At 36.8% G+C, this 27,824-nt stretch overlaps 1 protein-coding gene across 2 annotated transcripts; it reads left to right on the forward strand.

Moving 5' to 3' along the window:
- Positions 1 to 27,824, forward strand: ITPK4 (inositol 1,3,4-trisphosphate 5/6-kinase 4). 2 transcript variants are annotated; one of them, XM_086427565.1, is made up of 12 exons: positions 1 to 362; positions 1,964 to 1,999; positions 6,124 to 6,322; positions 6,738 to 6,823; positions 9,091 to 9,159; positions 10,074 to 10,276; positions 18,838 to 18,991; positions 19,980 to 20,093; positions 20,479 to 20,541; positions 25,943 to 26,088; positions 26,187 to 26,340; positions 27,414 to 27,824. In XM_086427565.1, the coding sequence occupies exons 1-12, from the start codon at positions 234 to 236 to the stop codon at positions 27,567 to 27,569; spliced, it is 1,509 nt and encodes a 502-aa protein (XP_086283691.1). In that variant the 5' UTR covers positions 1 to 233; the 3' UTR covers positions 27,570 to 27,824. The 2 variants fall into 2 exon arrangements, with proteins under 2 accessions (XP_086283691.1, XP_086283690.1); XM_086427564.1 differs by having other exon boundaries at positions 2 to 362; positions 6,729 to 6,823.

Here is a 27,824-nt window from a genome sequence, read left to right on the forward strand (position 1 = left end):
TTTTAATTTTAATTCACGAGGGACAAACGATTTGTAAGGTGAGGAGGGGAAAAGGAGGCAAGTTAACTCTTCAAAGTGTGTGCTACACATGTGAATTCTGAAGAGCTTAGTTTAGACGCGTTTGGTGGTCTTTTCTGGAATCTGGATCCGCTTTAGAGTTAAGAAGATAGCAAGGCGAAGACTCAATTGTTGTACTCTGCTCTGGTGTTCTATTTGTGTGTGTGTATACAAACATGAGTGCCATACGAGGTGTTCTATTGGATGAGTCTGTTCTCTTTGCTGAAGACAACCAACGAAATACGTTTTTTCAATCTGGAGCAGAGGCTTTGCTTTGTAGACTTCAGTATTCCAAGCTTCGCACGGTAAAAATATTCCAGACCTATTATCTTTTTTTTTTTTGGTTTGTTTGTTTGTAATCTATGATTCATTGCATATGTTTTACACTTACATTCATTTGAGGAAATGGGTCTGTTTATTTTTCCCTCCAAATTGTCTGTAAATTTACTTCTATTTTGCATTGTTTCTCATACCCACCCAGAAGGGGAAAATAAAGAATTTGCATGTTCTCGTTGGAGATATATGTTAGTTGTATAAGCTTGTAGATGCATTTGAGGAGAATACAATGGTTCCATCTTATTGTCTGGGAAATGTAAAAATATCTTTGATTAAGTTTTTTTTTTCCAAAAGCTTGGATGTGTGATTCATGAAGAAAAGGGGTTTCTTTTTTATTTACCAATCCTTGTGGGATTAAAAATAAAATAAAATAAAATACCCATGATAATTGTTTGTGAAATGTTTATGTTTGTAGAAAGGATGCAACTTTTGGGCATTGTCTTTTGTCTACTAATCACATGATAAAAAAATGGGTATTTATCAAGAACGGCTTCCAAAAAGAACAAAAGAAAAAAAAAAAAAAAAAAACAAGAAGCTTCCTTTTGGATGGAATTTAGAGCATAGTGTTCAGATCTTCACTCAAGTGGCAGAGAGGAACATACAAAATAACTCCCTCCTTTCCCCGGCGAGATCCTATTATTCCCATATATATATATATAGGCCTATTCCCTAGACAATCCTAACCTAATACTATTTTTGGGTTTTCGTAGGTTCATTATGAGTGAGATAGGGGACTAGTCTAGGGATCTGTTTCTCAATCATTTAGATTTTATTATAAGTATTAGCTTCCACACCACTTAGTCATGGTCTAAATATTGTTACAATTCAAGTGTGTAAATAACCTGAAAAAGACGAGTCTTATTGCACAAGCCATTATCATTTCTTGGAAAAATCATGATATTGTTTGACATGCAAAGATATGTGCTGTTACATTGATTTAAGAGTCGTGCTGGAGTGATCTCAGTTCACACTTTGCTGATGTGGAGGTGTGCACAGAATCATAGATGCTTTTGATACGAGTGAAAAGCATCTATGGTTCCGTACACACCTCCACATCAGCAAAGTGTGAATTGATGTCAATCATGAGGTACTCCAGCATTATTCTTGATTTAAATAATGTTTGATGCATAAAATAAATTAGAAATATGATAAGCAAATAAGCTCAGCCTTTAAAAGGACCACTTAGCCAAGTGGTAAGACCTTGTGGAGGTTGTTCCTAAGGTCTTAGGTTCTAACCCCTTCTTATACTAAATGCTAACTGTTAACCACTAACCCCACCAAACAAAACAAAAAAAGCTCAGGCTTTAAAACCTCCAAGGCACGTACTCAGCTTTTTTCCTACTTGTAGCGAGTTGTAAGCCTTGGCCCATACAAGGGGAAAGCCTTAAATTAATAAAAAAAGATATTTAAAAGTTATAGATTTTCAAGATAGATAAATCTACTACAACAATATTCGTATTTTGGGATGCCTCTTTTGTTGTTGACTTAGACCCTCATTCTTGAAAAAAGTAAGTAATGCAGTACCTTGAAGCATAGGGTTTCTGATGTGTATATTGTACCTTCATTGCAGGGAATTTCTTATGGAATGGCTGTTTCACCTCAAAAGGTACATTTTCCTCCTTTTCATTGTTATATTTGCATTTCAATGACTTTCCTATTTTAAAATAACTATTTCCTACTCCCTCCCTCTTTTTTCCTCTTAGTCCTTGTGCCCACATGGAGATCATGATGGACAGTCCAACTTATACAATGGATTTTCCTTTCCATGTTGATCATCATTGCCAAAAAAAATGTTTGACAAGAATATTCTCTTTAATTGGCGGTCCAGATATCAACTTCAAGTCAACTTTTCACGATGTTGGAACAAATTAATTTTTTGTGAGGTTGGTTTCCTCTGAATGGATAACTTGTGTGGTTAGATTGGTCAACATGATCTCCATGTAAGCCCCAACACTGGGTGTAAATGAGAGTAAAATGTGTGTAATTTATTATGACTCTTTTAAAATTAAGTCTATGTGAATTCTTTCCTTAGATTACCCAATTAATAGACTGACATTGCACAATTATCTTAGTGCATCATTTTCAACACTTCTTTTTTCTTAACAAGTTTAAATTGTATTAGGGAATGAATGAAGGCTACAGGAAAAAAAAATTCTTCCTTTAAATGAAGAACATGATCATCAGAAATCTTCAATTCATGCAATTTTTTATAGGCTTTCAAACATTAAAGTTTCTTTGATAAGTGATACTTCTAGTAATAGGGCCCACTATTTTTTTAAACACCGCACTAGGAGGTAAAGTCAATATGCACTCATAAGACTCTGAATACTTAAAATCGGGTTTTGCTGTTAAGCACATAGTTATGATTAATTAGGTTCTCAAAATATCAAACAAAAAAATCCAATAACAGAAAATTATATATGAAAGGATAGAAGTAACTACATAAATTAATAGGTGTGGAAAAAAAATCAAAGATTTTTCTTCTGGTGCAAGTATGAGTCTTCCCTTCAATGTAAGAGGATTTTTTGGCATATCGACTAAGCCAAGGGGGACTTCTTGGTTTACTTTTTTGCATGAGTTCAGCAAGTGCCTTCGCAAGGGGCTGGTTCCCTTAGTTGAAAAAAACATTAGCTAGTCTGGATTTACCAACTTGGCCCGCACGTCCTATACGGTGAACATAGTTATCTGTGTCTTTCGGTAGATCGAAATTGACGACATGTGGGACTGGTATCAAAGCTGCTTATTAGGTTTAGGGTTTATAAAGTTCACAAAGAGAACTTGTTTATGAACTTCTCTAGGATTTTGGAGTTAGAAATCTACTTAGAAAGCTCACTAAATGAATCTTGAGAATATTGTAGACAGTGATGATGTTTTAGTAAGACCATGGTTTGGAGATTGAAATTCATGAACTTTTTTATACTAAGTTTTTGTAAAAAGTAAGATTATGTTGAGTTCACTCAACATTAACTAACTTTCTACGGTAGCTTATAACTAATGTCACCATTGAAGACTGGAATTCATTAATGTCTTCTTGATTCTAAGTTACGTAGAAAGTAAGTTTTTTGAAGTAGCTTAAGATTAAGAAGACTTTCCTAAATTTCAGGATAGTGGCTGGTCGGGTGCTTAGATGATTTTAGATTTGAAAGATTTCTGAAGTGATCTAACACCTTACAAGCTAGACAAACTACTCTCAAGCAATGAGTCTTATAAGTCAATAACATGTGTTTTGCAAATTTTCTTTGATTTATTGTGGGACATCTTTGACTACATGGGTACTAAAGAGATATTCTCAAATAAAGCACTTTCCTACTATGATAAGTTAAAAAAGTGATTTCCCTTTAATCTAAATGACGAAGTATCATGGAAGTTGCTAACTTCTTTGTATCATTCACTATCGGCTTTACGTCTTCAGACGTCACTAATATCCCATCAACAATTTCAATGTGGACTAGATAGATAAATCTTTTATTGTGGGCAGGACCCACCTCTTTTTCAACTTTGCAAGTTCAACTAAAAAAAATTTGTGCAGAGTTGAGAAAAAGCTGGGTCCTGCCCATGATAAGAGGTTTGTCTATTCAGTCTACATTGAAACTGTTGATGGGATATTAGTGATGTCTAAAGATGTGAAGGAGAGAATAAATGATGCTAATAACTCAACAACTTCCATGATACCCTGCCATTTAGATTAAGGGGAAATCATTTTTTAAACTTATCATTGAGGGAAGTGCTTGTTAGAAAAAATTTATTTAGTACCCATGCAGTCAAAGATGTCCCACAATGAATAAAAGAAAATTTACAAAATAAATGTTTTTTGCTTATTTGGCTCTTTTCTTGAGAGTAGTCTATCTAGCTTGTAAGGTGTTTGATCACTTTAGAAATCTTCCAAATCTAAAATCAAATTAGGTTCTGTTTGATTGCATAGAAATTTGAAATCCATGGAAAATTACAAATTTAGTGATTGATTGTGTCTGGAAAATAATGTGGACAAAAAATTAAAAAAAAAAGAGGAAGAAGGGAAGAGAAAGACTTACAAGATGGAAAATTATGAGGATCCAAAGTGCAGATCGTAGATGTTAAATGATGTCTCTAGCATTAAAAATTAAGAATAAGATTTCATTTTAGTTTGGTCTTCTAGGAATTGTTGGGAGATGATGATTAATGTTGAAGAGTGGAGGAGAGAAGGCGTACAATTCATAAGTTTGGATTTATTTTTAGGTATTTACTTTGGAAGCTTAAACACCTAAAATCAATTGAAAATGGAGAAGAGAGGAGGAGGGAGGTGGCAACAATGGTGAATGGGTGACGATAAAGGTAGGGGGTGGGGGTGGGGGCGGAGTCAGGATGAAGGATGGAGAGCATAGGGCAGAGGCAGAGGGTGGAGGTGGAGAAGAAAAAGAATAGGAAGAAGAGGATTGGACAAGGTTGCTCAATAATATTAAAATCTTGCATGACTATATGGTAAGGTTGCACAGTTTAATGAATAGGGTATGGTTGCACTGTTTAAAAAAGGTTGCACATCAAGATGTAGCCAGCTAACCACATGACACCACGTGGCATCGAGCACGGGTATGTGGTAAGGTTGCACAATTTAACAAAAATGTTGCCCAGATTAATGAAAAGATTGCACATGAATTTGGTAAAGTTGCACAATAATATGTAAAGGTTGCACAATTTTAACGAAAAGGTTGCACAATAATAGGGTAAATGGGCTGCACATTGGTGTGATAAGGTTGCACACAGATATAAAATTGTTGCACAAGAATATGTAAATGCTGATAATGTGGCAAGGCTGCACGAGTTAAATGAAAAGGTTGCACAAGTTTTATGAAAAAGTTTTACATGGGTTATTAAGGTTGCACAATTTATCTGAAGATAAAAAGGACTTCTTGTGCAAAATATAATAGGTACTCGTCAATTTTTCTAATTCCTCCACAAGTTCCTTCATGGCGTTCCTGTTGCATCCCCTCAAAAAAAAAAAAATGTGAGGAAGAGATTTGAAGGGAAGTTAAGACTTAAGAGTACGTACTGTCATTAAGACAAAGAAACAAAGGGTAGTCCTTATTTCAATGAGATGTTGGATCCCCTCCATACTACCTTCTAACTGCTAATTAAGAAATTAGCCAAACACTATAGTAGAGAACTGTTAATGATGCTCTATGTCACCGTAAATTTTGGTCAATACAATACAAAGACAATTTACCTTCTAACTGCTAATTAAGAGATTCGAGGAAAAGATAAGGATAAAACACTACAAAGCTAGAGGTTCAACACAAGGACTGAGAAAAAAAACTCTCACCAAAGGAGTTGAGCAACAAAAAGCACTACAGAAAAATGATTTCTGCACACCAAAGTTACATTTATATATAAATGATGGTTACTGGGCTGACTATGGAGATCAGAGTGATGCAGGATGACTTAACCTAATGCTAATGAATCTTGAGATCATATATTAATTACCCATGAACATGATCAGCACATCCAAGATATAAATAATGTTTAATCAAATGATTAAAAGATGTACTAGGTCAAGTTACAGTCCTATCAATTTTATATTTTTATATAAATAAAAATTGAATTTATGACTAAGCACCTTCTAATATACCTTATTTTATAAAAAAAAATGGATAAAGCCTGCCGTGTGATTACTGATCTTGCTTGTATTTTTCCTTACCTGAACATTTCTGAGATACTTTGTGCTTAGTTACTGTCAACTGTATCTGCTTGTTATAGGTGACATTTCTTAAAAGGATGTCAATGCTATACTCGTTAGATTGCTTCATGCTGAACACATCTTCTATTGATGCGTCTCTTAATGAGATCTTGCTAGCTTGGGGTAACATTGGAGGGAGATGTTTGTATGTGGCTTCTAGTAAAGACGAAGACATCTTTCTTAAACTCATTGACCATGGCTGGCTGACTGTTGTTAAAAGTGAGTAGAACTTCATTGTTTCTTTCAGGAAATAAAATTCATAGTGTTTCTGGGGTTCACTTTGGGAATCTATGGACTGAATCTCATTGATTGAATCAACAATCAATATGCATGGCAGCCAACATTTGATGGTCCCCTCAGGTGATCTGTTAAAAAAAACTGAACCTGGTCGGATGATATTATCCTTTCAATCTATAGAATTATTCTGGACCATTTCTCAGGCTCAATTTGTCTATCCAAAAGCATTAATGGTTCAACCATCTAATTGGCGCTTATTATTATTATTTGGAGTATAAGATATCCTAGGTGGGGAGCCATCACATGTGGGGTGCCATTACCCTGCATTTATGTATGCTATGCTGTTTACAATTTACCTATTCAAGTTACTCATTTTGTTACTCTCTAGGTGCCCAAGATGATGGTTCCATGGAGAGTTCGAAACTTCTGTTTATTAACAAGCTGGAAGAGTTGCCTTTCTCTATTTGCCGTTTCAACAGACAGGTTGCTGAAAGAGATTCTAATTTTCATATAGCTTTTGAATTATGTTCCAAGGAAACTTCACTATTTACAAATTTCCCATGTCTACGGAAATATTTTTACTCATTTAGGTGGCACTAGTATTATCTAAACTAAATGGTATATCCATATTGCCAGACAAACACAGACCCAGATGCATACATATCTATGCTCTAATTTCGGTTAGTATGGTTTTCTTATTGAAGATAATCTTCGCAAAATTTCAGCCCTTCCTGAAACTTCTAACCCTATTGAATCTGGAGCTCAACTTAATGTTGAGCTCATAACTCACTTCTTCAAATGCCTAGAATGTTGGAATATGTGTTTTGTCAAAATGATGATAAGGTCATCCTAACAAAATTTAGCTCTTGACTCATCTCCATTTGCTCTCAGAGTCGTGTGCATTTATTGTAACTTTGTTACACATAACTTGTTCTGGTGAGAAATGACAGATTCTGGCACTTGATCCCTTGAATGTGTTGTCTACCATGAATCCCCCTCCACACACACACACACATGCCAAAGTTAGCTTGATTGTGATAACTAAGCATTGGACTTGGGCTTTTCATCTTCACGGGCTTCATGAACGCCATATTGACCAGAGATTTTTTTATAAAAAGAACCTGAGATTAAAAGCATTGGCTCCAACCCATGATGAAAACACACTCAACCTTAACAGCTAGGGTTCGGTGATCAGGCTTCTTTTCTTGGGTGCCGGTTCACAAAGGTTGGGAACAACATGCAAGAGATTTGTGGTACTAAATGTCTCCCACGTGGCATCAAATCACGTCACACATATATGTTTCTTTAGTTTGTCATATTGTACCGGGAATTTCATAGTCCTCATTTGGTGGACTACAAATATAGTTTTCCAATCATTGTCAAACACTTGGGTTACTTGCAAGGGAGCCTGGACTATTCAATGTTTCCACCTAGATTATTTGGTACTCCAGAAGAGGGTCCAATTAGATGGTTGTGAAGAAAAACGATAAGCATTTACGAAAATTGGTCAACAGATTAAGTGTTTGAGGTCATCCAATCAGGTTGATTTTGATAGATGAGGTCTCTTGTGCAAGACCCATTGATTAGTGGTCCTCTCTTCCTCCCCTCCATCCCCTCTGCATGTGCATGTGTATGAAAATGTCTCTGGTAGATTGTTTTTAAAGTTACCTGAATGAGATATTGAATATTCCCATCAAGTGGAGTTGTTGCCATGTTTGGTCATTTTCAGTTTTCCTGTGGCACTTCTACTTTTGGTTTTTTGCCATGCCAACACTCGTTGGCACTCTTAACACTCCTCAACATGCCACGACACTTCTAGGCATGTACAATAAAATATCGCATGATATCATCACAGTATGCCTCATTTTGACACCGTAAAATGAAGTGTCATCTTAGAAAAAAACCATATAAAATCACTGAAACTGTCACGACTCATAAATAAAAATGCTTGGATCCTTAATAAGTATTTGCATGATATTGAGTAATTAGGTGCTGACAGACATAACTAAACTTATGGTGTTTTTGTCAAGTGGGTTTTCCAATCATTTCTCCAAGATTTCCATCAAATTTTGCTTTATTAATGCATGCTCCAGATCTAGCATATCAAAAGTGTTAGGAGTTTCTGTTTTGTGCGGCAGCAGCATCCTCTAGGGTTGCTCTACTATAAGTTTGTAATTATTATTATTTTTTCTTCTCCTATTTTGCCTTCTCTATTTTTAAAGGATATTAGATTCTTATTTTTTCTGTGGCCATGTTAAATAGAATTCGTATACTGCTACGGCCTGTATGGTTGTTTTTCGAGGCCTAAAGTCCTCGAAAATTCCCTACAGCCCCCTTGGGGGGGGGGAGAATTCAAACTCTCCCAAGGGCATATACCCTGAACTTGTCTCTTTCTTCTTAGTAGCTCGTATAGACCATTACCCCCTGTAGCCCCCTCGGGGGGACCAAAGCCTCTGGTAGCATAGCCCAGACAGCGACGGGTTCTCTGCTCCTGTGGACTCGAATTTTCAAAAGTTGGTGTGCCAAACACATGTCGACACTTTGACGCTTGGCACCCATGCCATGCGTCTAGGTAACCCTGGTTGTGTTGAAGTCTTTACACACCAGGGTTGCATCGGCACCTAGATGTATTAGATCCAAGTGACACAGCTTTGATGCTGTAAAAATTTCACTTTCATATCTGTAATTCTATAAAGTTGCAGGTCCCAATATATACATGACAAGTGTTTTATTTGTCCCATTACAAACAGGCAACAGGTGATAGTGTCGTCACAATTGGTTATGTTATGAAACCTTCTCGAGAGGAAGATTTTGCCAAGGTATGTTCTCTACATAAAAGTTAAAGCAACCACCCAGTTGTAAATAGCTAATTTGTGATCCGAACATTATTGGCCAATTGTGTGTATATATATAGGGCCGGGTTCAAGGGACAACAAGATAGCCAAAGTTTTTGGTAAAATATGGGCTAGAAGTTTCGGAATGGGCTGATTTTTGGTGAGGATGATCTCTATGGTGAGGAGATCATCCTCACCAAAAATCAATGCATTCTGAAACTTCTAACCCCAGGTTACCAGTTGAAGAATCACGGACCGTCAATTTCTAGTGTTAAATTGTAAACCACTTTTGATGGGGTTAGAAGTTTCGGAATGGGCTGATTTTTGGTGAGGATGATGTTCTCATCATAGAGACCATCCTCACCAAAAATCAGCCCATTCCGAAACTTCTAACCCCATCAAAAGTGGTTTACAAAAAAACTTTGGCTATAAGGTGGCATGTGCAAACTCATATGTATCTGAAGGGCTTATAAACATTAATTAAATGGTGGTTTTGAAGATTACATAGTGGAAAGGATATTTTTGTACTTTTGAAAACTAACCAACGTGATTTTGAGGACGTGGGATTGCAATTTATTTGATCCTGATTATATTAGATTTAAATGTTATGATAAGGGCATTTTTGGAATCCAAATTTTCTTCTCTGCCTTCTTTCATTATATATATATATATATATAGCCTTTCTAGCCTGAGAATTATAGATGTTAGTCACAATCTATTTTTGGCTTGAGAATTCCATGACTGGACTGATCAACTGGTTGAACCTGCTTTGCTGCTTGTGTCCCATGTCTTATTCTGTCCGCGAACTGTGCGTACAGTCTACATAGCCCAGACTTAGATTTCTCAAGCTGTAATTGCTTTCTGAAAATTGTATCTCTTGCCTGACTTGATTTTGACAGAGAAGTGCATTTCCTATGTATCCTACTCAAAACGGGTTGATGTTTGTTCCTCTCAATTTTGATCTCCCTTTAGCATCTCAAGTGCAAGAAGTTGATGTAGTTCTCCATAAAGCAACCGATGAAATTATCACTGTTGAATTAGGCAGTTCTTCGGGGCCTTCTAACAGAATTTCTTACTCCAAGGGCATGCAGGAATTGGAAAGGTAATTTTTGAAGTCAATAGGATATAAAACCTCATCAGTTTACCATTGTGGTATATTATATTAAACAGAAAAAGATAACAAGATGATGTGGTACTCTCCTCCTTTTAAAAAAAATGATATATGATGGGATTTATTCATCATCATCAAAACCTTATCCCAAGGATTTAGGGTCACCCTAAGTGAATCCCGTTCCTCCATTCCACTTTGTCTAGAGCCACATCTGCTTTCACCATCTCAAGTCCACATTCTTTTCGTTCCTCCATGCCAACAATCAACTTGAATGTTTCTTCTCAGAATGGTTGTAATTGGCCATTCCACTTGAATGTGGTCATTTCTAATTTTATCTTTTTTGGTCTTTCCACTCGTCCATCCCATCATCCTCATCTTTGTGATGCACAATTTATTAATGTGATACTCTTGACTGCCCAACATTCAGGCCTATAAAGCATAGTTGTTGTTTCTGTCCTCTTATAAAATTTTTCTTTTAATTTGATTGGTATACTTTGATCACATGGTGCTTCAGAAAAGGATTCAGAAAAAGGAAGTCAAAACGACCTGCCTAAGGTTAAGATATGAAAATAAAGCTCGAACCAAGATGGATAACCTCCAAATGAACACAAAGAACAAACTCTTACACTCCTTAAACAATAATGTGGAAGTCTTGATATCCATGGTAATGGACAGGATCTGTTCTTCCTTCGTTCAAACACCCTTTAATGGAGGTTTTTCTTGCTTTGTACTTACAGACGATCTTAGGATAGTTACTATTTACAGTGCTAGGGGCAGAGGTTTAGCAATTATGCTTCCACTATATTGGTGCCCATTTATGTTTTTGTGTGTCTATGCCCTTTCAAAGAGTTAGAATGGGCCTTGAGGCTTTAGGGAAAGGCCATTTTCTCTCAAAGTCTTACACTTCATTTAGAGAGGCATCGAAAAAGGCTTACGCCATAGTGAAGGTGCATGGCTCCTTTTGACTAAAGCATACACCTTATGGGAATGTGTCCTATTTCTTGGTTTCCTCTAATTTCTGTAATATCACTATCGAATACTCCTTACAGTTATCAGGTTGTCCCTCTTATAACATTTAATTTAAAAAAAGAAATCTTAACTACATATGTTGCATCTTTGTTAGCCTAATCTTCACAAGCCGTAGTTGATTTGCAATGCCAACAATCTATGGTTTCCGTCTTCTTCGACTATTTTTTTTTTTGTTTCTTCCCTATTGCTATTTTCTCTCTCCATGTTGAATCTTTTCCGTGACTTCTTTCTAATCTTAGAGTGGTGTTATGCTTTTTCAGTTAGGGTGGTTTTTATATGCTTGATTATTATTTTCAGTTTAAGGAATACAACTGAAAATAATTTGGTCTTGATAATCGAATGGTCCTTCGACCTTCGTTTGATTCTGACAGTCGGCATTGACTTGAAAAGTTGGAAGTATGAAAATGCGGACACGTTCAATTTTAATTTGGTCTTGATAAGTTGCTCATTTGGATTTGGATATTGAAATTCGAAATGTGAAGTTGTAAATTTTCATAATTTTCTTTTAGAGATTTTCCCAATTTTGTCATATATTGAAAATTATTCTATTTGTTTATTTGTGTTTATAGGCTTACACATCAAGCTTTTGTTCAGTGAAATGAATCACCTCACACCTTACCATCTTTAAACACTGGTCCATACAAAGAAAATTCTTTGATGGTACATAGGCCTTTCATACCATTAATGTTGCTAAAGAAAAATATCCTTACAAGAAATGACCTTATAGAAAGATCTAACCGACATGTCATTCGATGACCAAACCCACTCCCTTGTATCTAGTTCAGAAGTTGAGATATGAGGACCCACTAATTCTATCAAGAAGGGCTGCCATGGTATGGTCTCCCAATTGTTCAGGTCCCTCTAAAACCCTAATACCCGAAGCCTTGGCTCAAAAGCACTTTAATCAGGGCATTGTCGCCCTTAAATGAAAAATATTGAAGGATAATCAGGCCTCATAGGGTAATACCCACACCACAAGTCTCCCCAAAATCTAACAAAAATACCCAAGCCCTCTATACATCTGTATCATTCTTGAAAAGCAGTTAGTTCTTCACATTCCTCTCATACCTTACTAAGGCAATCATTCGATCTTCTCCTTCACAAGTCCTAATCCAAGACTATCCCCCCCCCCCCCCGCCCCCCCAAAAAAAAAAAAAAAAAAAAAGAGTTGGCTTGCAAATCTTGTTCATTTAACAAAAATGGGACGCTTTTCAACCTTCCTAATATCCGCAAAGAAATTCCCTATCCTATTCATAATGGGACTGGCCATTGATGTATGGTTTAGAAGTTTCAGAATGGAATGATTTTTTGTGAGGATGATCTCTATGGTGAGGAGATCATCCTCACAAAAAAATCAGCTTATTCTGAAACTTCTAACCCCATCAAAAGTGATTTACAAATAATTGACGATCCATGATTCTTCAACTTGTAAAGTGGTTAGAAGTTTCAGAATGGGCTGAGTTTTTGTGAGGATGATCTCCAAAAAATCAGTCCATTCTGAAATTTCTAACCCATGTGTTTCAAAATGTTTGGCTCAATGTCTGGCTCTTGAACGCTCCCCATATATATGCATATGCAAGTTCGAGAGGGTGCTTTTGATTAGGATCAATTTATCACTCTTTGAAAGATTTCTCCTCATCCACGAAGCCAACCTAGGCCTGATTTGTCTTCCTCCTATATGCAGTACCTAAAGGATGGCCTTAATATGATGAGGTCACTTGACTGACCTGACATAGCGTGCTACTCCATAGCCCTAAGCTTCCCTGCCCCATAAAATTAACTCTGGCTCAGGCTGATGTGAAGGCTGGGAACTCTGTCGAAGCACTCAAAAACATTTAAGATTTTTCAGCCGATCCTGGCGGGCATCACTGTTAAACAATCGTGTAGGTCAACTAACTGCTAATGAGAGATTGCCACACTATTCTCCCAACTTGGAACCATTCCTTCTTCAAGCCTTTGGAGCTCATGAAGAAACCCACTGAAGAATCATTAACAATCACTGTAAAGGATTCTGTAGAAAACAAATTCTGATCCATCTGATTGAGCTGTTTTGATGTGGACTATTGATTGAATGCTGCAGCACCCAATGCATGTCTACCACTTGCTAACTTTCTCAACGATTCTACAGTAGTAGCTGATTGTATTAATCACATTGTTGACTGACCTTAGAGTGTCATGTTGTACCTATGGTTTATGGAAAAGTTGAAGAACCAATTTCTTTCCCCTTTGATTTTAGATGGCAAAAAGGCCTCCTGATTTATTTTCTGGCTAGTGTACATCCTTTAATGAAATCTCTTTTATTCCTTATGTTTTTTCCAATGATCTTACTGAGCTTATCGAGTAAGATGCTTGTGGTGGTGAAGAATATCGAATGTAAATATTTATGATTTTAAGGTCAGGTAGGGGGTCCACCTAGAATAATTGTAGAAGAAGAAATTGTCAAGTCTTATAATGAGAGCTTGGCATATATATATATATTAACCAGTGTGAATGGGCAATACTGCCCTTATATAGAAATAATAGAAAATTAAGAAACTACATTATTTTCAATACTCCCCCTTAAGCTAGGAGAAATATATCAACTAAGCCCAGCTTGACAAGATGAGAGTTAGTGACAGAAGGACCAACAGACTTCGTAAGCATGTTGGCCAACTGATATGAAGAAGATATGAACATTGTCTGAATAACACCAAATCGAACTTTCTCCCTGAGAAAGTGAATATCGAGCTCTATATGTTTGGTTCTCTCGTAAAGGATAGAGTTAGAAGCAAGCATAATAACAAACTTGTTATCGCAAAACAATGTGAAGGAATCAAAAACGAGAAATCCCAGCTCCGTTAGCGAAAATCAAAGCCAAATAAGCTCACATGTGCCAAGGATGATAGCTCGATACTCAGTTTCAGCAAAAGAGCGAGAAACCACTCTGTTTCCTACTTTTTCACGAGATCAGGTTATTACCATGAAAAGTAAAGAAATCAGAGGTAGATCTCCTATCCGTAACAGAACCAAGTGAAGTAAGACAAATGATGTTGAGTAGTGGATGAATAAAAAAGGTCAAGACCTGGGCACGACTTCAAATAGCGAAGAATACAATAAATACTATCAAGGTGAGAAGTGCGTGGAACATGCATGAACTGACTGATAACACTAATCGCAAAAGTCAAATCTGGTTTTGTGTTAATCAGATAAATCAAACGGCCTAGAAGTCTCTGATAAGAACAGAGATCATATAATAGCTTGCTAGATTGGGTATTAAGACGATGTTTTTGATCTATAAGAGGAAGTAGGACGAGAACCAAACCTATTAGTGTCCTGAAGAAGATTCAATGTGTATTTGCACTGGGATAACAAAATACCATGGTGAGAGCGAGCCAATTCTATCCCCAAGAAGTACTTAAGAGGACCCAAGTACTTGACCTCAAAGGCACGTCCTAATATCATCTTTACTCTGTCAATCCATTGGGCATCATCTTCAATTAGGATAATATCATCTATATAAATTAGAACAATAGCACAACGACCATCCAAACCTCGACGAACAAATCATGTATGATCTGAATGGTATTTGAAAATTTTTCATAGATAAAATGACCTTAGAAAAATGTTGAAACCAATCCCGCGGAAACTACTTTAGGTTATATAGAGATTAGAGAAGGCGACATACTTTTCCAAAATACTCCTTGAAGACAAAACCCAGGAGGGGGTCCATATAGATAACCTCAGTCAAATCATCATTCAGAAAGACATTCTTCACATCGAGTTGGTGAAGAGGCCATGAATGACATGTAGTTAAAGAGATAAGGAGGCGAACAGTATAAATTTTAGTTACAGGGGCAAATGTAGTACCAAAATCCTTTCCTGGAGTCTGCGTAAATTCCTTAGCTACTAAGCGAGCCTTGTATCAATCAACAAAGCCATTCACGAGATACTTGACAGTGAAAACCCATCTACAACCAACAATCCACTTCTTAGAGGGAAGGGAACAAACTCTCAGGTATGATTCTTCTACAAAACATTCATCTCAGCAGTCATAGCTACAGTCCACTAAGGATCTCGTAAAGCCTCTGAACAGATCGGGTCATTCGAATAGAATCAGTGGCAGTAAAGTAGGCTTAATAAGGAGAGAGTCCCTAATAGGAAACAAATTGGACAATAAGATGATTAGTATCACATCCCCATTTACCTTTGCGATAGGTAAGAGAGTCAGAAATAGAAGGGATAGGAGCAGGGGTAGAAGAGAATATACCTGAGTCCAAGGAGGAGGTTGGCAAGGTTGGAGAGAGGCAAGCACTATGAGAGTAAACTTGAAGCGTAGGCGAAGATGGAGAGAAGATCGGAGAAGGCAACATTATAGGAGAATGATCCTGCAAAGGAAAAGAGTCTTACAAAGAAGAAGTAGCAGAAAAGTAAAAGACATTTTAAAAAAAAGTGACATCAAGGGAATGTATGACACGATAAAAAATAGGATCATAACACTGATACTCCTTTGACATAGAGAAGTAACCCAATAAAACACACCGAAGGACTTTGTCATCTAATTTCGTGCAATGAGGGGTTAAGTCCTGAACGAAACAAGTGCACCCAAAGACTTTGGGTGTAATAGGGAAGATGGTGTTATCAGGGCGAAGAACATGAAGAGGCACCTATCCCCCTAAGGTGCGACTTGGAACACGGTTAAGAAGGAAGGCCATAGTGAGAACGGCTATGCTCTAATATAACTTAGGAACATGCATTCCTCGGAGAAGGTAGCATATAATATTCATCATGTGGCGATTCTTGTGTTCCGCCACCTTATTCTGCTCAGAAGTGTAGTTACAAGCCAACTGGTGATGCATACCATATTCATGAAGATGAGAACGAATCTTATCAAAAATATATTCCCCTCCATTATTAGAACGAAGGGATTTTACAGTGATATTGTATTGAGTCTGGTTCATTTTAAGAAAATTAATAAAAATAAAAAGTACTTTAGAACGAGAACACATCAAATAGACCCATGTACAACGAGAATAATCATCTATAAATGTAACATAATATCAATAACCAGTAAAAGCAATAAGAGAAAGCCCTCACATATCAGAATGAAGAAGTACGTGTATTTAGAAAGCTCACACACAGAGCTCTGAATTTGTGTCCACTACAAGAATTTTTTAAAACAGGAAATAAAGAACATAAGTGTTGAACATTGGCATGCCCTAAGTGAGCATGTCACAAATCTAAGGACTAAGAAGAAAAAATGTGACTCTTAGACGAGGTTAGCAGTATGTGGAGATCCAAACAAATATAGCTCATCCTGCTCATATCCTTTTTAAAAATCTTTCGAAGTTAGGTCCTAAAGAATACAGTGAGTAGGAAAAAGAATCATTGAACAATTTAGAGATTTAGTACTGTTATTCACAGAAAAAAGGTTAAGAGGTAAGGAACATGAAGCCCAAAATCAAGGGAAACACCAGAAGATAATAGGATGATACCTTTGTTGTGTATAGGTGTAAAGGACCCATTAGCAAGGCAAACCTCCATATGAGTAGTAGGGAAAGTAGATAAAGTCGAGTGGTTAGACTCATCGATCATGTGATTAGAGGCACCAAAATCAATAACCCATGTCAGGGAGCAGGATTCGATTGGGTGACATGGAATGCAAAAGATGTACCTGGAGGCGTGGTAACTGAGGTCACAGTCAAGATGATCGAGTTTGGGCATGGATCTGATCACAAACAATAGTGGCAATCTGAGTCTGAAGCTGCTGCAAATCAATAGTACCAAGAGTAGCGGGAGAGTCAATGGTGGGAAATGGTGACGAGTCTACAACGGTAGCTTGGGCAGCAGAAGGCCCCAAAGGAGTGGCAATAGCTCGCAACAAATGAGGATAAAGCTGAAAGCATCAGGCCTTCTCATGGCCAGTCTTCCTAAAGTGACTGCAAATAGGGTTACTCCCTCGACCACGGCCTCGACCCCCTAGAGCAACAACTCCCAGATCCTTGGGTATGAGAGTCAGAAAAACCCGAATTGGCTGCTAGAGCCATTTGATCTGTCGCTGGAGCAGAAAGAATGCTGGGTACTTGAGTATGAGATGGAATTGTACGATGACGACAGTCATCACCATCAATAGTCACAAAGGTTTCAAATAAAGGCGGCAAAGGAGAGATGTTATGAATCTGAGTTCGTAGTGTCTCAAACTCAAGATGTAAGCCCATGAAAAACTGATATGTCTAATGGTAAGAAATCCTCTTAACCACATACCCGACTGCCTCCGTTGACAACTCAGCCATAGACTCATAATGAGAGAGCTCCTCCCATCGAGATTGAAGAAACCCAAAATAATCAGCCACACTCTAAGTCCCCTGAGTAGCCTGGGTAATATCTCGATAGAGCTCATAATTCTTTGAATCATTCCTAGCATGAGCATAGGTCTGAGTGAGAGTTGACCACAAAGATGAAACAATCTTATGGTACACGAAAATAGTATAGATGCGCTGCTCCATGGAATTAAACAACCATCCAAGAATAGTGCAATTGTCAATCTTCCATTGTGGAGAAGCAAAGGGAGGAAGACTCCATGAGAATTCTGGAGAAAAGAGAGAAAAAAAAAAAGGAAATTGAGGTACTCACAACCACCTCACATAAAAGGAGTTCTCCTTGAACTCCAAGAACAAGATATAAAGCTGAATATTTGGCTTGAAGGGAGGTTTTGCACAAACCTCAATCCAATGTGCAATCATTAAGGGGGGCAGAGAAAACAACACTATTCCATAACAACCGACCACAGAGCAGCCCACAACATTCTCATTGTAACCAGCAGCCTTATTGCAGCAGCAACCAAGTTGCAACCCCCGACACTAGTGCTGTAACCAGCAACCTTATCGCAGCAGCAACTTGATCGCAGGCAACACAGCCTTATCATGGCAAGCCACCCTGTTGAAACAGCCACATAACAGCCTTAACACAACCCTACAGTGCAGGTTTCTTGTAGAAGACAGCCTATCGCAACATGTGATTAGGGTGTCTAGGGCCAAACTAATCAAAAAAAGATTAAAAAAACCCGAAGGGTAAACACCCATGCGAAATTACTGTTAGGTTTGGTTGGTCACAAGATCTAAAGAGTAGGAGGGAGAAGAAGAGAAGGAAGGAAGGGTGGTGACGCCGGTGGAGCTTCAAGAGCCCAAAACCAAAGAAAAAAAATCGATGGGTTCTCTAGAGGCTTTGATACCAAGCAGAATTTTAGAAGAAGAAATTGTCAAGTCTCATAATGAGAGCTTGGCAAATATAGGTATATATATTAACCAATGTGAATGGACAAGAATGCCCTTACATTGAAATAATAGAAAACTACGAAACTACATTATTTCTAATACACATAAGCCAAGTTATCCCTTAAATAAACAAGATGTCACGAGCTCTCTGTTGATAGATGTATTTAAAAGATGTTTAAGATATTCTTTTCTGTTTCTAGGTCATAAAATATGCAAAACTAATCTACCTAAAAAACTTGAACTTCCTTTCTAATGGGTTTGGTTCTTATACAGGTATTTCAAAGACACCCCTGATTGTTGCGTAATTGATCCACTTGATAAAATTTACCCTGTAATGGATCGTCTAAGAATCCAACAGATTTTACTTGGTTTGGAGGATCTCAGCAAAGAAGGTCGCTGTAGAATCCGGGCTCCTCATTTTCTAAAGGTCTTTTAGTTAGAATTGTATCAAATTGCTACTTATTTTTGCATTGCACATGAATGGAAACACCTTGATAATTAACTTGGAGAATTTGCTATTATTCTATTTTTCTGTTTTCTAACATTGTAGTTTTCAAACAGTAGAATTACAGATAATTCTAATATCATGTTCAAAGAGTCTGTTGAGATTTTTGTGACAAGCTTTTGAATCATGTATCTGGTTAAAAAGTTAATACCCTTCCGTGAGATATGAAGATCCATAATCTCTTCTACCGACATCTATGTCCACATGACATCTATTATATCTTGGATAAGGCTCATGTATACCGGAACATATTTAGGTGCACAAGTCTGATTTTTCATATTAAACAGTTATGGATGGTAGCATTATTTCACATTGGTTTTTAGTTTTGGTTTATATTCCCAGTCAGAGCAATCCTTTGCACAAATGATTGGAGTTCCTAGTACATAAATATAATGCACTTATGCACATGCACCCAAGTTTGAATAGGAAATGATTTCCTCACTTGAGTGAGAAAATCTAGTATTCTTATTTGAGATGTGGTTCATTCTTATCATTGAAACACTCAAAACACGGTAGGAAATGACTAAAATCCTTTGAAAGGCAACTTGATCGTGTTCTCCAAGGTTTAAAATCTTGTATTGAGGCAATGTTTTGGTCAAGAGAAAAGGTCAATGTTTCATTTCTACCTCAGCCGAAACCAGAATATTCTCCACTGAAACATTCTGAAACACAATGAAATTTTTAACCATTGTGTTCACCATTTTTTTTGTCCTTCTCCAAATCAAAAAGCAGTCTTCTAAGTGAATTATAGAGTGGTTCATATTTTATCGATAATTTTTTTTGCTTGTTCTTTACAAAGTAATTGTTTCATCTCACTGCATTTTGGGACTTGACCAGAGAATATATATTTGCAATTTTCTCCCATATTTTACTTTGGAATCTCAGTTTTATTGGGTACTTAAATGTGCAGGTGGATAATTTTAACGAGCCCAATTTGGCAGAAAGGCTGTCTGAAGTTAAACTATTTCTTCCAAGTATTGTGAAACCTCAAGTTGCTTGTGGGGTAGCTGATGCCCACAATATGGTACCCTTTGGCCTATTGATCATTGTAGCTTGCTTTGCCTGTATCCATAGATTGGGGTTGCCTAAATTTACATTATTTGCCTTCTCTTAAAAAATAATATATTGTTGTATTGTTTTATTTTCCTAGCATTTTTAGTGTTGTTCACCATTTAAAATTTTCAACTTGTTTGAAGTGAATCGACTTACTAAACATGCATTGATTGGTACACACATTGAAAAATGCATATTGCATTGGCTAGTAGTTGGTATGATCATTTGCTACAAATATTTAAACCATTGGCAAAGGTCTGGGGGCCACTTATTATCCTTTAGTCCTCATGTATCTCTTTGGATGTAGTTTGCTATTCTCTAAATGTTGACATGAATTTTTTATCTTTCCTTCTTAGGCTATTGTCTTTAGAACTGAAGATTTTAAGGACCTTTGTGTTCCTCTTCCAGCCGTTGTTCAGGTAAGCAAGAAACACTTTATGATAATTTCTTTTGTCATGGGCTTTAGCTTCAGCCTTGTTAGCAAACCTATTTGACTTTTTTTTTTTATCAATACAAACCTATTTGACTTGGTCACTCTTTTTATGAATAGGGTTTTGTTTGTGTGTGTGTGTGGGGGGGTATACACACACAAGACTAGTGAGAAGCACATTCGATTTGCCCTTTAGAAATGCTAAATTGACTTTTTTTTTTTTATATTTCATATTTTGGTCATGATAAATCAAATTATTAAGGGTGTTATAAAAAAAAAATCTTTTAGATAACATAATTAATAATAGAGCTCATTTGAAAGACCTTGGAGATAGCTTTCTAATTGATCCATTAAATTAAGTTTAAGGATTACAAATTGTGAGATTTTGAAAAAAAAATGAAACTTTCTAAAAAAAAAATTCCTTTTGGTGGGAGAGTGGAGCTGGTAGAGATCCTTACGATTCTTGGGTGTGGAAAGGTATCATGAAGGTGCTCCCAGTTTTCAGGATGAAGACGAGAAGCACATTCGATTTGCCCTTTAGAAATGCTAAATTGACTTTTTTTTTTATATTTTCATATTTTGGTCATGATAAATCAAATTATTAAGGGTGTCATAAAAAAAATTCTTTTAGATAACATAATTAATAATAGAGCTCATTTGAAAGATCTTGGAGATAGCTTTCTAATTGATCCATTAAATTAAGTTCAAGGATTACAAATTGTGAGATTTTGAAAAAAAAAATGAAACTTTCTAAAAAAAAAATTCCTTTTGGTGGGAGAGCGGAGCTGGTAGAGGTCCTTACGATTGTTGGGTGTGGAAAGTTATCATTAAGGTGCTCCCAGTTTTCATGATGAAGACGAGGTTTAAGGTGGGCAAAGGGGACATGGTAAGATTTTGGGAGGATAGTTGGTGGTCTTTTTCGATAGGTAAAGAGAATGTATTAAAGAAGAAAAGAGAATGTAGAAAGGGAGGAAAAGATATCTAGCCTGAGAAGAAAGAAAACAAAAAACAAAGAAAAAACCTTATGTACCAGGCTAATCTTCTAAGTTACAAATCCTATCCCATCTTACAAGAAAATCTTCAAAAAATACCCCTTTAAATTCCTTAAAGAGCTTCCTCCAGTAGAACAAAAGAGCTAACATCGAGTGTACTTCATTATTTACATCTGTTTCTACCCCTCAAAAATCCTTCTATTGCGTTACTTCCAAACAGCCCAACAAATTGCGAAAGAAGTAATGCTCCACAAGATCCTCTTTGCCTTGCGAAAAGGGAAGTCCCAATGCGCCCAAAACTCAAACAAGGTACTAACCAAGTGAGGGAGGCAACCATATATGCCAAAAAACGAGAGAAGTGATCCCAAATCTATTGAGTAAACTTGCAATGAAGAAAGACATGATTTGAAGATTCGCCATTTGCTTTGCGTAAGGTACAAAAATTTGGAGTAATCATTCCTCTCTTAATGATTTGATCCATCGTAGGTAGACTCCCCAAGGTAGCTAGCCAAATAAAGATAGAGATCTTAGTAGGAACTTTAGTGCCCCAAATAGCTATGACTGAAAAAAAAGTCTCCATAGAGTGAACCCTCATCGAATAAAATGAGCGAACTGAAAAGGTCCATCTTTAAACGCTGCTTAAAGCCTCTTGTCCTCAACATGAGGAATATGATGAAACCCTTCTAAGAAACCCAATAAGCTCCCCAACTCATCCAGTTCTCAATCATTAAAGTGTCTCCTAAATCTGAGGTCCCAATTAATCGATTCTTCCTCCCCCAATCAATCAATCTAGGTAATCTCATTCCACCACTCATGGATCAACTCTTTAAAGTTTTGATGTAGAAGCCACATGTTTTCAAATTTGAAAGGAATTGGCTTCTATCTTCACTTGCTTGCCATTAAAGAGATAGGACAATGATCTGAGGCCGGATTTGGAATAGTCACTTGAGTGATCCTGCCAAAATGCTCCTCCCAAGCTGTAGAAATTAGAAATCGATCCAGCCTATTTAAAACCAAATTTGATGATGGTTGGACCACATGAAAGATCCTCCCGACAAAGGAATGTCGACCAACTCGTGCTTGTTAATAGAGGCCCCAAATCTTCTCATCTTCGCAGTCACCCTTGAGCCCCCAAGTTTTTTGAAAGAAAACCTTATGACGTTGAAATCACCCCCAAGGCACCAAGGCCTCCCCCATCGAGCATTCACATCATCTAGTTCCTCCCAGAATTGAGCACTCTCAAAATTTCTAGTAGGATCATAAACAGTTGTGAAGACCCATTCAAAATCATCCTCAACTTTCTTACAAAGAGTGGGAAGTGAGAAGGCTACACTCAGTTCTTCTTTCACTTCGACAAAAGGCTTGTTCCACATTAAGATAATGCCACCCGACGCTCCTATAAAAGGAAAAAAGGACCAACCAATATCTTGCGAACTACAAATCTCGGCAATAATCTTGTTGTCCACAAGCTCCAACTTAGATTCTTGTAAGGCAACCAAATGAGGCTTATTCTGACGAAGCATATCTTTAATCACTGCTCTCTATGATCTATTATTGAGTCCATGGACATTCCATGAAAACAGTTTAATTAACATTGAGAATCATATGATCTTCTCCCAACTCTCATTTTTTTCGAGCCTTTCAATGGAAACTTAGCCATTGATTTCTTTAAACCCTCAAGTTCTTTGGATAGCCTAGGCTTCTTAATTGGCTCTAGTGTTGTATACCATATCTACCACGAAAGGTCTTCCAATATCTAGTCTCAGATGTTGGGTTGACGTGTTCGGAGACTTTGGTTTTTGAAGGGCCTTCAATGATTGGGAAATCGAGTCAGTAGGAAGATTGATCAGTTGCAGTAGCTCTTATCCTTTTGACGCGGAGAGGGAGGATTCAAAATTATGGGGGGAGATTTAGAATGGGATGTTCTCAGTGAGCTCTTTCTACAGATCTCGTCTTAGTGATGGGCCACGAACATTTCTGGAGGTTGCTATCTGGGGACCTAGAGCACCTTCTAAGGTGGGCTTCTTCTTTATTTGGACTGCTGTTTTGGGTAGAATCCAAACTATGGACTTGTTGATGTGTAGGGGTTTCTGCGGGGTGAACTGTTGCGTGTTGTTCTTGAGTGATGCGGAGTCGGCTGATCATATTTTGATGCACTGTAGGGTGGCTAATGAGGTTTGGTCTCATTTCTTTGGTTTGTTTGGAATATCTGGGTGTCTTTCTAGATCCCTTTGGGTTCTTTTTGAGTCTTGGCTAGCATCTTGATTTTCCTACTCTAGGGTAAAAAGGTGCTTTGGAGTCTCACACACTTCGCAATTTGTTGGGGTATATGGAAGGGAGCGCAACAACAAAATTTTGAAGGAAAGTCATTGGAGCCCACAAATATCATTTTCTCAATCCTTAGTCTTTTGTTTTTGTGGTCGAAAACTTGTAAGGAACTTAGAGGGGGTTTTTTTTTCGTGGATTTTGTTGGGAGGTGGGATTGGGTGTGATGTGTTGTGAGAAATTAATTCCTTTGTACCTATTTTAGCATGTTGGGCCACCTCAATTGACCTTGCTTTCTTTTATTAATGAAATGCTGCTAACTTGCTTATCAAAAGAAAAGAAAATATAGGTTTCCTCTTAGATAAATTCCTTTAACAACCATTTTGAGGAAGAACGAATTTAATTGGAGAAATTTGAAAAAAAGAAGACATTTCCCTAAGCATGCCATTTCACTTATAAGTATCATCATCATCAAAGCCTTAACCTAATGTTTTGGGTCGGCTAAGTGAATCATATCCCTACATTCAATTCTTTCTAGAGCCCATGTATTTTGTTATTGAAGTTTTTGTCGTGTTAGGACTCAGCTTGCTTACACTCTGTTGGCTAAGCTTTCTAGAGAAAGCATTGCTTGTTATTGAAGAACGATGTATTAATTTGTTCCTCTATTTGCATAATCGATTTATATGGGTTGTCTATCATTTGTTCATTTGATTTGTCTTTGCTTTTTTTTTTTTCTCTTATATGAATTGAAACTACTGTATTGATTGTCCCATTTAGGATGTATCTCGAGATAACTTTATTGTCTTTCCTCTTTTATCCTCTTTCCAAAAATACCCCTTCAACTTATATATTACCTTTTCTCTTTTCCCCTTTTCAATAATACCCTCTTAACTCCAAAGAGGATGTCCATGTCGTCGTCATGTGCAAACTCTTGTATATATAATAAAAGACAAGGGTGGACCCCACTTCCTTTATTGCCTTTCCTCATCTACCCTGAATGCCTCTCAAATTTTATTTTCTTCTTTCTTCTTCCTTCTTTTCAATAATAACCCTCCAACATTATCGTTTGTCCTCTAGTACCCATTTTCCAATAATACCCTCCAACTTTATTGCCTGTCCTCTTGTACTCTTAACTCCAAAAAGAATGCCATTGTGCAAGTAGGCACGGGAAACACTAATGTATATATACATATGAGGAATGCTAACAACCAAGATCTCATGGGAATGTTAGCATTGTCCAACACTTTTTTTTTTCAATAATACCCCTCTTCGTTTTGTCTTTTAGTGAAAAAGACAAGGGCATGTTAGTCTTGTACACAATGAATACATTTATTATGTCATTAATAAATGCATTTATTATGTTGGCATTAATTGCCAAAGCATTTAGTACAAAAAAGATATTTAATTCAAAATACTTAAAATGCTCATTGCATTTGTTATGTAAACAAGCATTTATTGTATAAAAGACTAATACATCCTTGTCTTTTTCACTAAAAAACAAAGGAGGGGTATTATTGAAAAAGAAAGTGTTGGACAATGCTAGCGTCCCCATGAAGTATTGAACGTTAGCATTCCATTATATATATATATTATATATATATAAATGTAATATACGAGTATTTAATTTTTAAAAATTAAAACGCGCAAGAGTCTGCAATTTGAAGGAGTCTATCCTAGCAGCACATACTTTTCCCAGTGTAATTTTAATGAGAAACATGAAATTAGTGATGGAAATGATTCTACCTAAGCAATTATATTTAAAAATCAATGGGCCGACCCAGTCTACGAATTTATTCCAATTATTGACGAACTCGGATTTTAGAAGAAATGGGATTTTAATTCAAAATACGTAACCTGGTGGAGCACTTGATCTCGATTTCAATGCCTAAAAGTCATTTCTTATTTGAGAAACCTTAAATGGAGTGATCATTTTTCATGTAACTACCTCCCAAATGCAGAAAAGAAATAGGGATTGGAATGCTTTTAAATACTTATTATAATCTGTTCTAGACTTTTGGTTGTGAGCAATAAAATTCACCAAAGTACTACGATTTTGTTTTGGTAATTTTAGGAAGTTGCGGTTATCTATCCTATGGTTACCTGAATGAAAGGTTGAAATTACTTGTACTGCAGGAATACGTGGATCATTCATCTCTACTGTTCAAATTTTACGTCTTGGGTGGGAAAGTCTTCCATGCTGTTAAGAAGTCTACACCCAATGCAGATGTCTTTTTGTCATCGTATGAGAAAGATGGACTCAAACCTATTGTCTTTGACAGGTAGTTCTTTTATCTTTTTTTTTACCTCTTATCTGTCTTTCCATGTTTAAGTTTGATGATCATATGTGTTCAAACTCTTAACCATGTTTGTCCTGCAGCTTAAGATCTCTGCCCATCGCTAAAGACCGGCGATCTGAAGACTCACTCCACTCCAAGGCTGATAAACCGTCTCTTGATCTGGAATTAGTAACAGATGCTGCAAATTGGCTTAGGAGGAAGCTTGATCTTACTATCTTCGGCTTCGATGTAGTCGTATGTGAATCATTTAATTTTCTATTACTGAATTTTATCTTTATCCAGTATTTCGTTCGTGGAAACATGAAATAATTAAACACTAAAGGCTCAAGTACCTTTTTATAGACCCTTGTTATGAGAAAGACACATTTTCCTTCATCTATCTAGATCTAATAGAGCATCTTTATTGTGACAGGAAAATCTAGGCTAAACTTCTTCCTGACCCTTAGAAGAAAGAACAGCCTATACTTGATCCCATGCAAGGAAGGAGATTTGGGTCCACATAAGATATCTCCGATACTAAATATTAACCTCGTCTAGATAATGTATTGTGAGTTTTTTTTTTTTTTGGATGGGTAGTTGTTAGACGGATAGGATCGTGAGATAGGGTGGACCATTGGATGAGGAGATTTCATAGGCTAGACCCATCAAACGGTATCCATTACGGGGTGTTTATGAGTACCCGTTTAACCAAAATTGGAACCAAAAACTCTTGTTCCTGACCCCCCTTTTTTCTATAACTGACTACCTGCTTGGAGCGGGTTCCAAAATGAACTGAACCTCGTGTATGTGTAACTATCAACATATGAGAACTTTTTGTACCTTTTTCTCTCTTTTGAAGTGAAAAGAAAACTGGGAATCTTACTAGCTTTTGCTTGTAACAGTAGCGAGGTTTAACGAGAGAAGATATGCTATAGTAGTACTGCTACCATTACTCAAGTTGGTCCACCACCCACACATGTATTCATCAAGACCATCAAATTGATGGATCAATGTTTTGGATGGGGCATCTTTTCCATTCATCTTGAAATTAGTATGGAAAACATGAGAAGATATTCAATGTTGTTAATGGCTAGTATTTATTAGTTTCTTTTTTCTAATCTATTTTGATGGATAGCCCCACATGAGGTAGCATATCAAATCATTTCTATCTTTTTTTTTCTTTTTCTCTATTTGTGCCGCTTATCATTTCTTGTAATTGTTAAATTATGAGTTAGATCTTTGACATCTATCCTTTTAGTAACTCTTGGGCCTCAAACATCATTTCTTTCTCGTGATAATGTATTTTCATTTAATGTGGAAATTGTCAGATTCAAGAAGGTAGCAGGGACCATGTTATTGTGGACGTAAATTATTTCCCTTCGTTCAAGGAAGTTCCGGATGATGTTGCCATACCTGCATTTTGGGAGGCTATTAAGAGCTCATACGAATCCAGAAATTCGAAACTAGTAACTTCCTTCCCTTGAATGAATCTTTTTCTTTATTTAGTTTTCCTATTTAAATAACATGAAAATTGAAGCAATAATTAATGAAGCAGGGGGTGTATTAGGATCAAAATGCTTGGTCCTGCTTATAAAATTTACCTCATTACCTCACAAAAACAGCATATTATGTGAAATCAAGTTTTTTTATTTAATTTTTTCTGTAACACTGGCCCTTGATTTAATGGGGTTTATTGAGAGAAATCTTTTTATAAACATCGATGGCTGATGGTGGTGACT

This window comes from Akebia trifoliata, chromosome 16, assembly GCF_017979445.1.
Source record: "Akebia trifoliata isolate Shusen 1 chromosome 16, ASM1797944v1, whole genome shotgun sequence".
NCBI lineage: Eukaryota > Viridiplantae > Streptophyta > Magnoliopsida > Ranunculales > Lardizabalaceae > Akebia > Akebia trifoliata.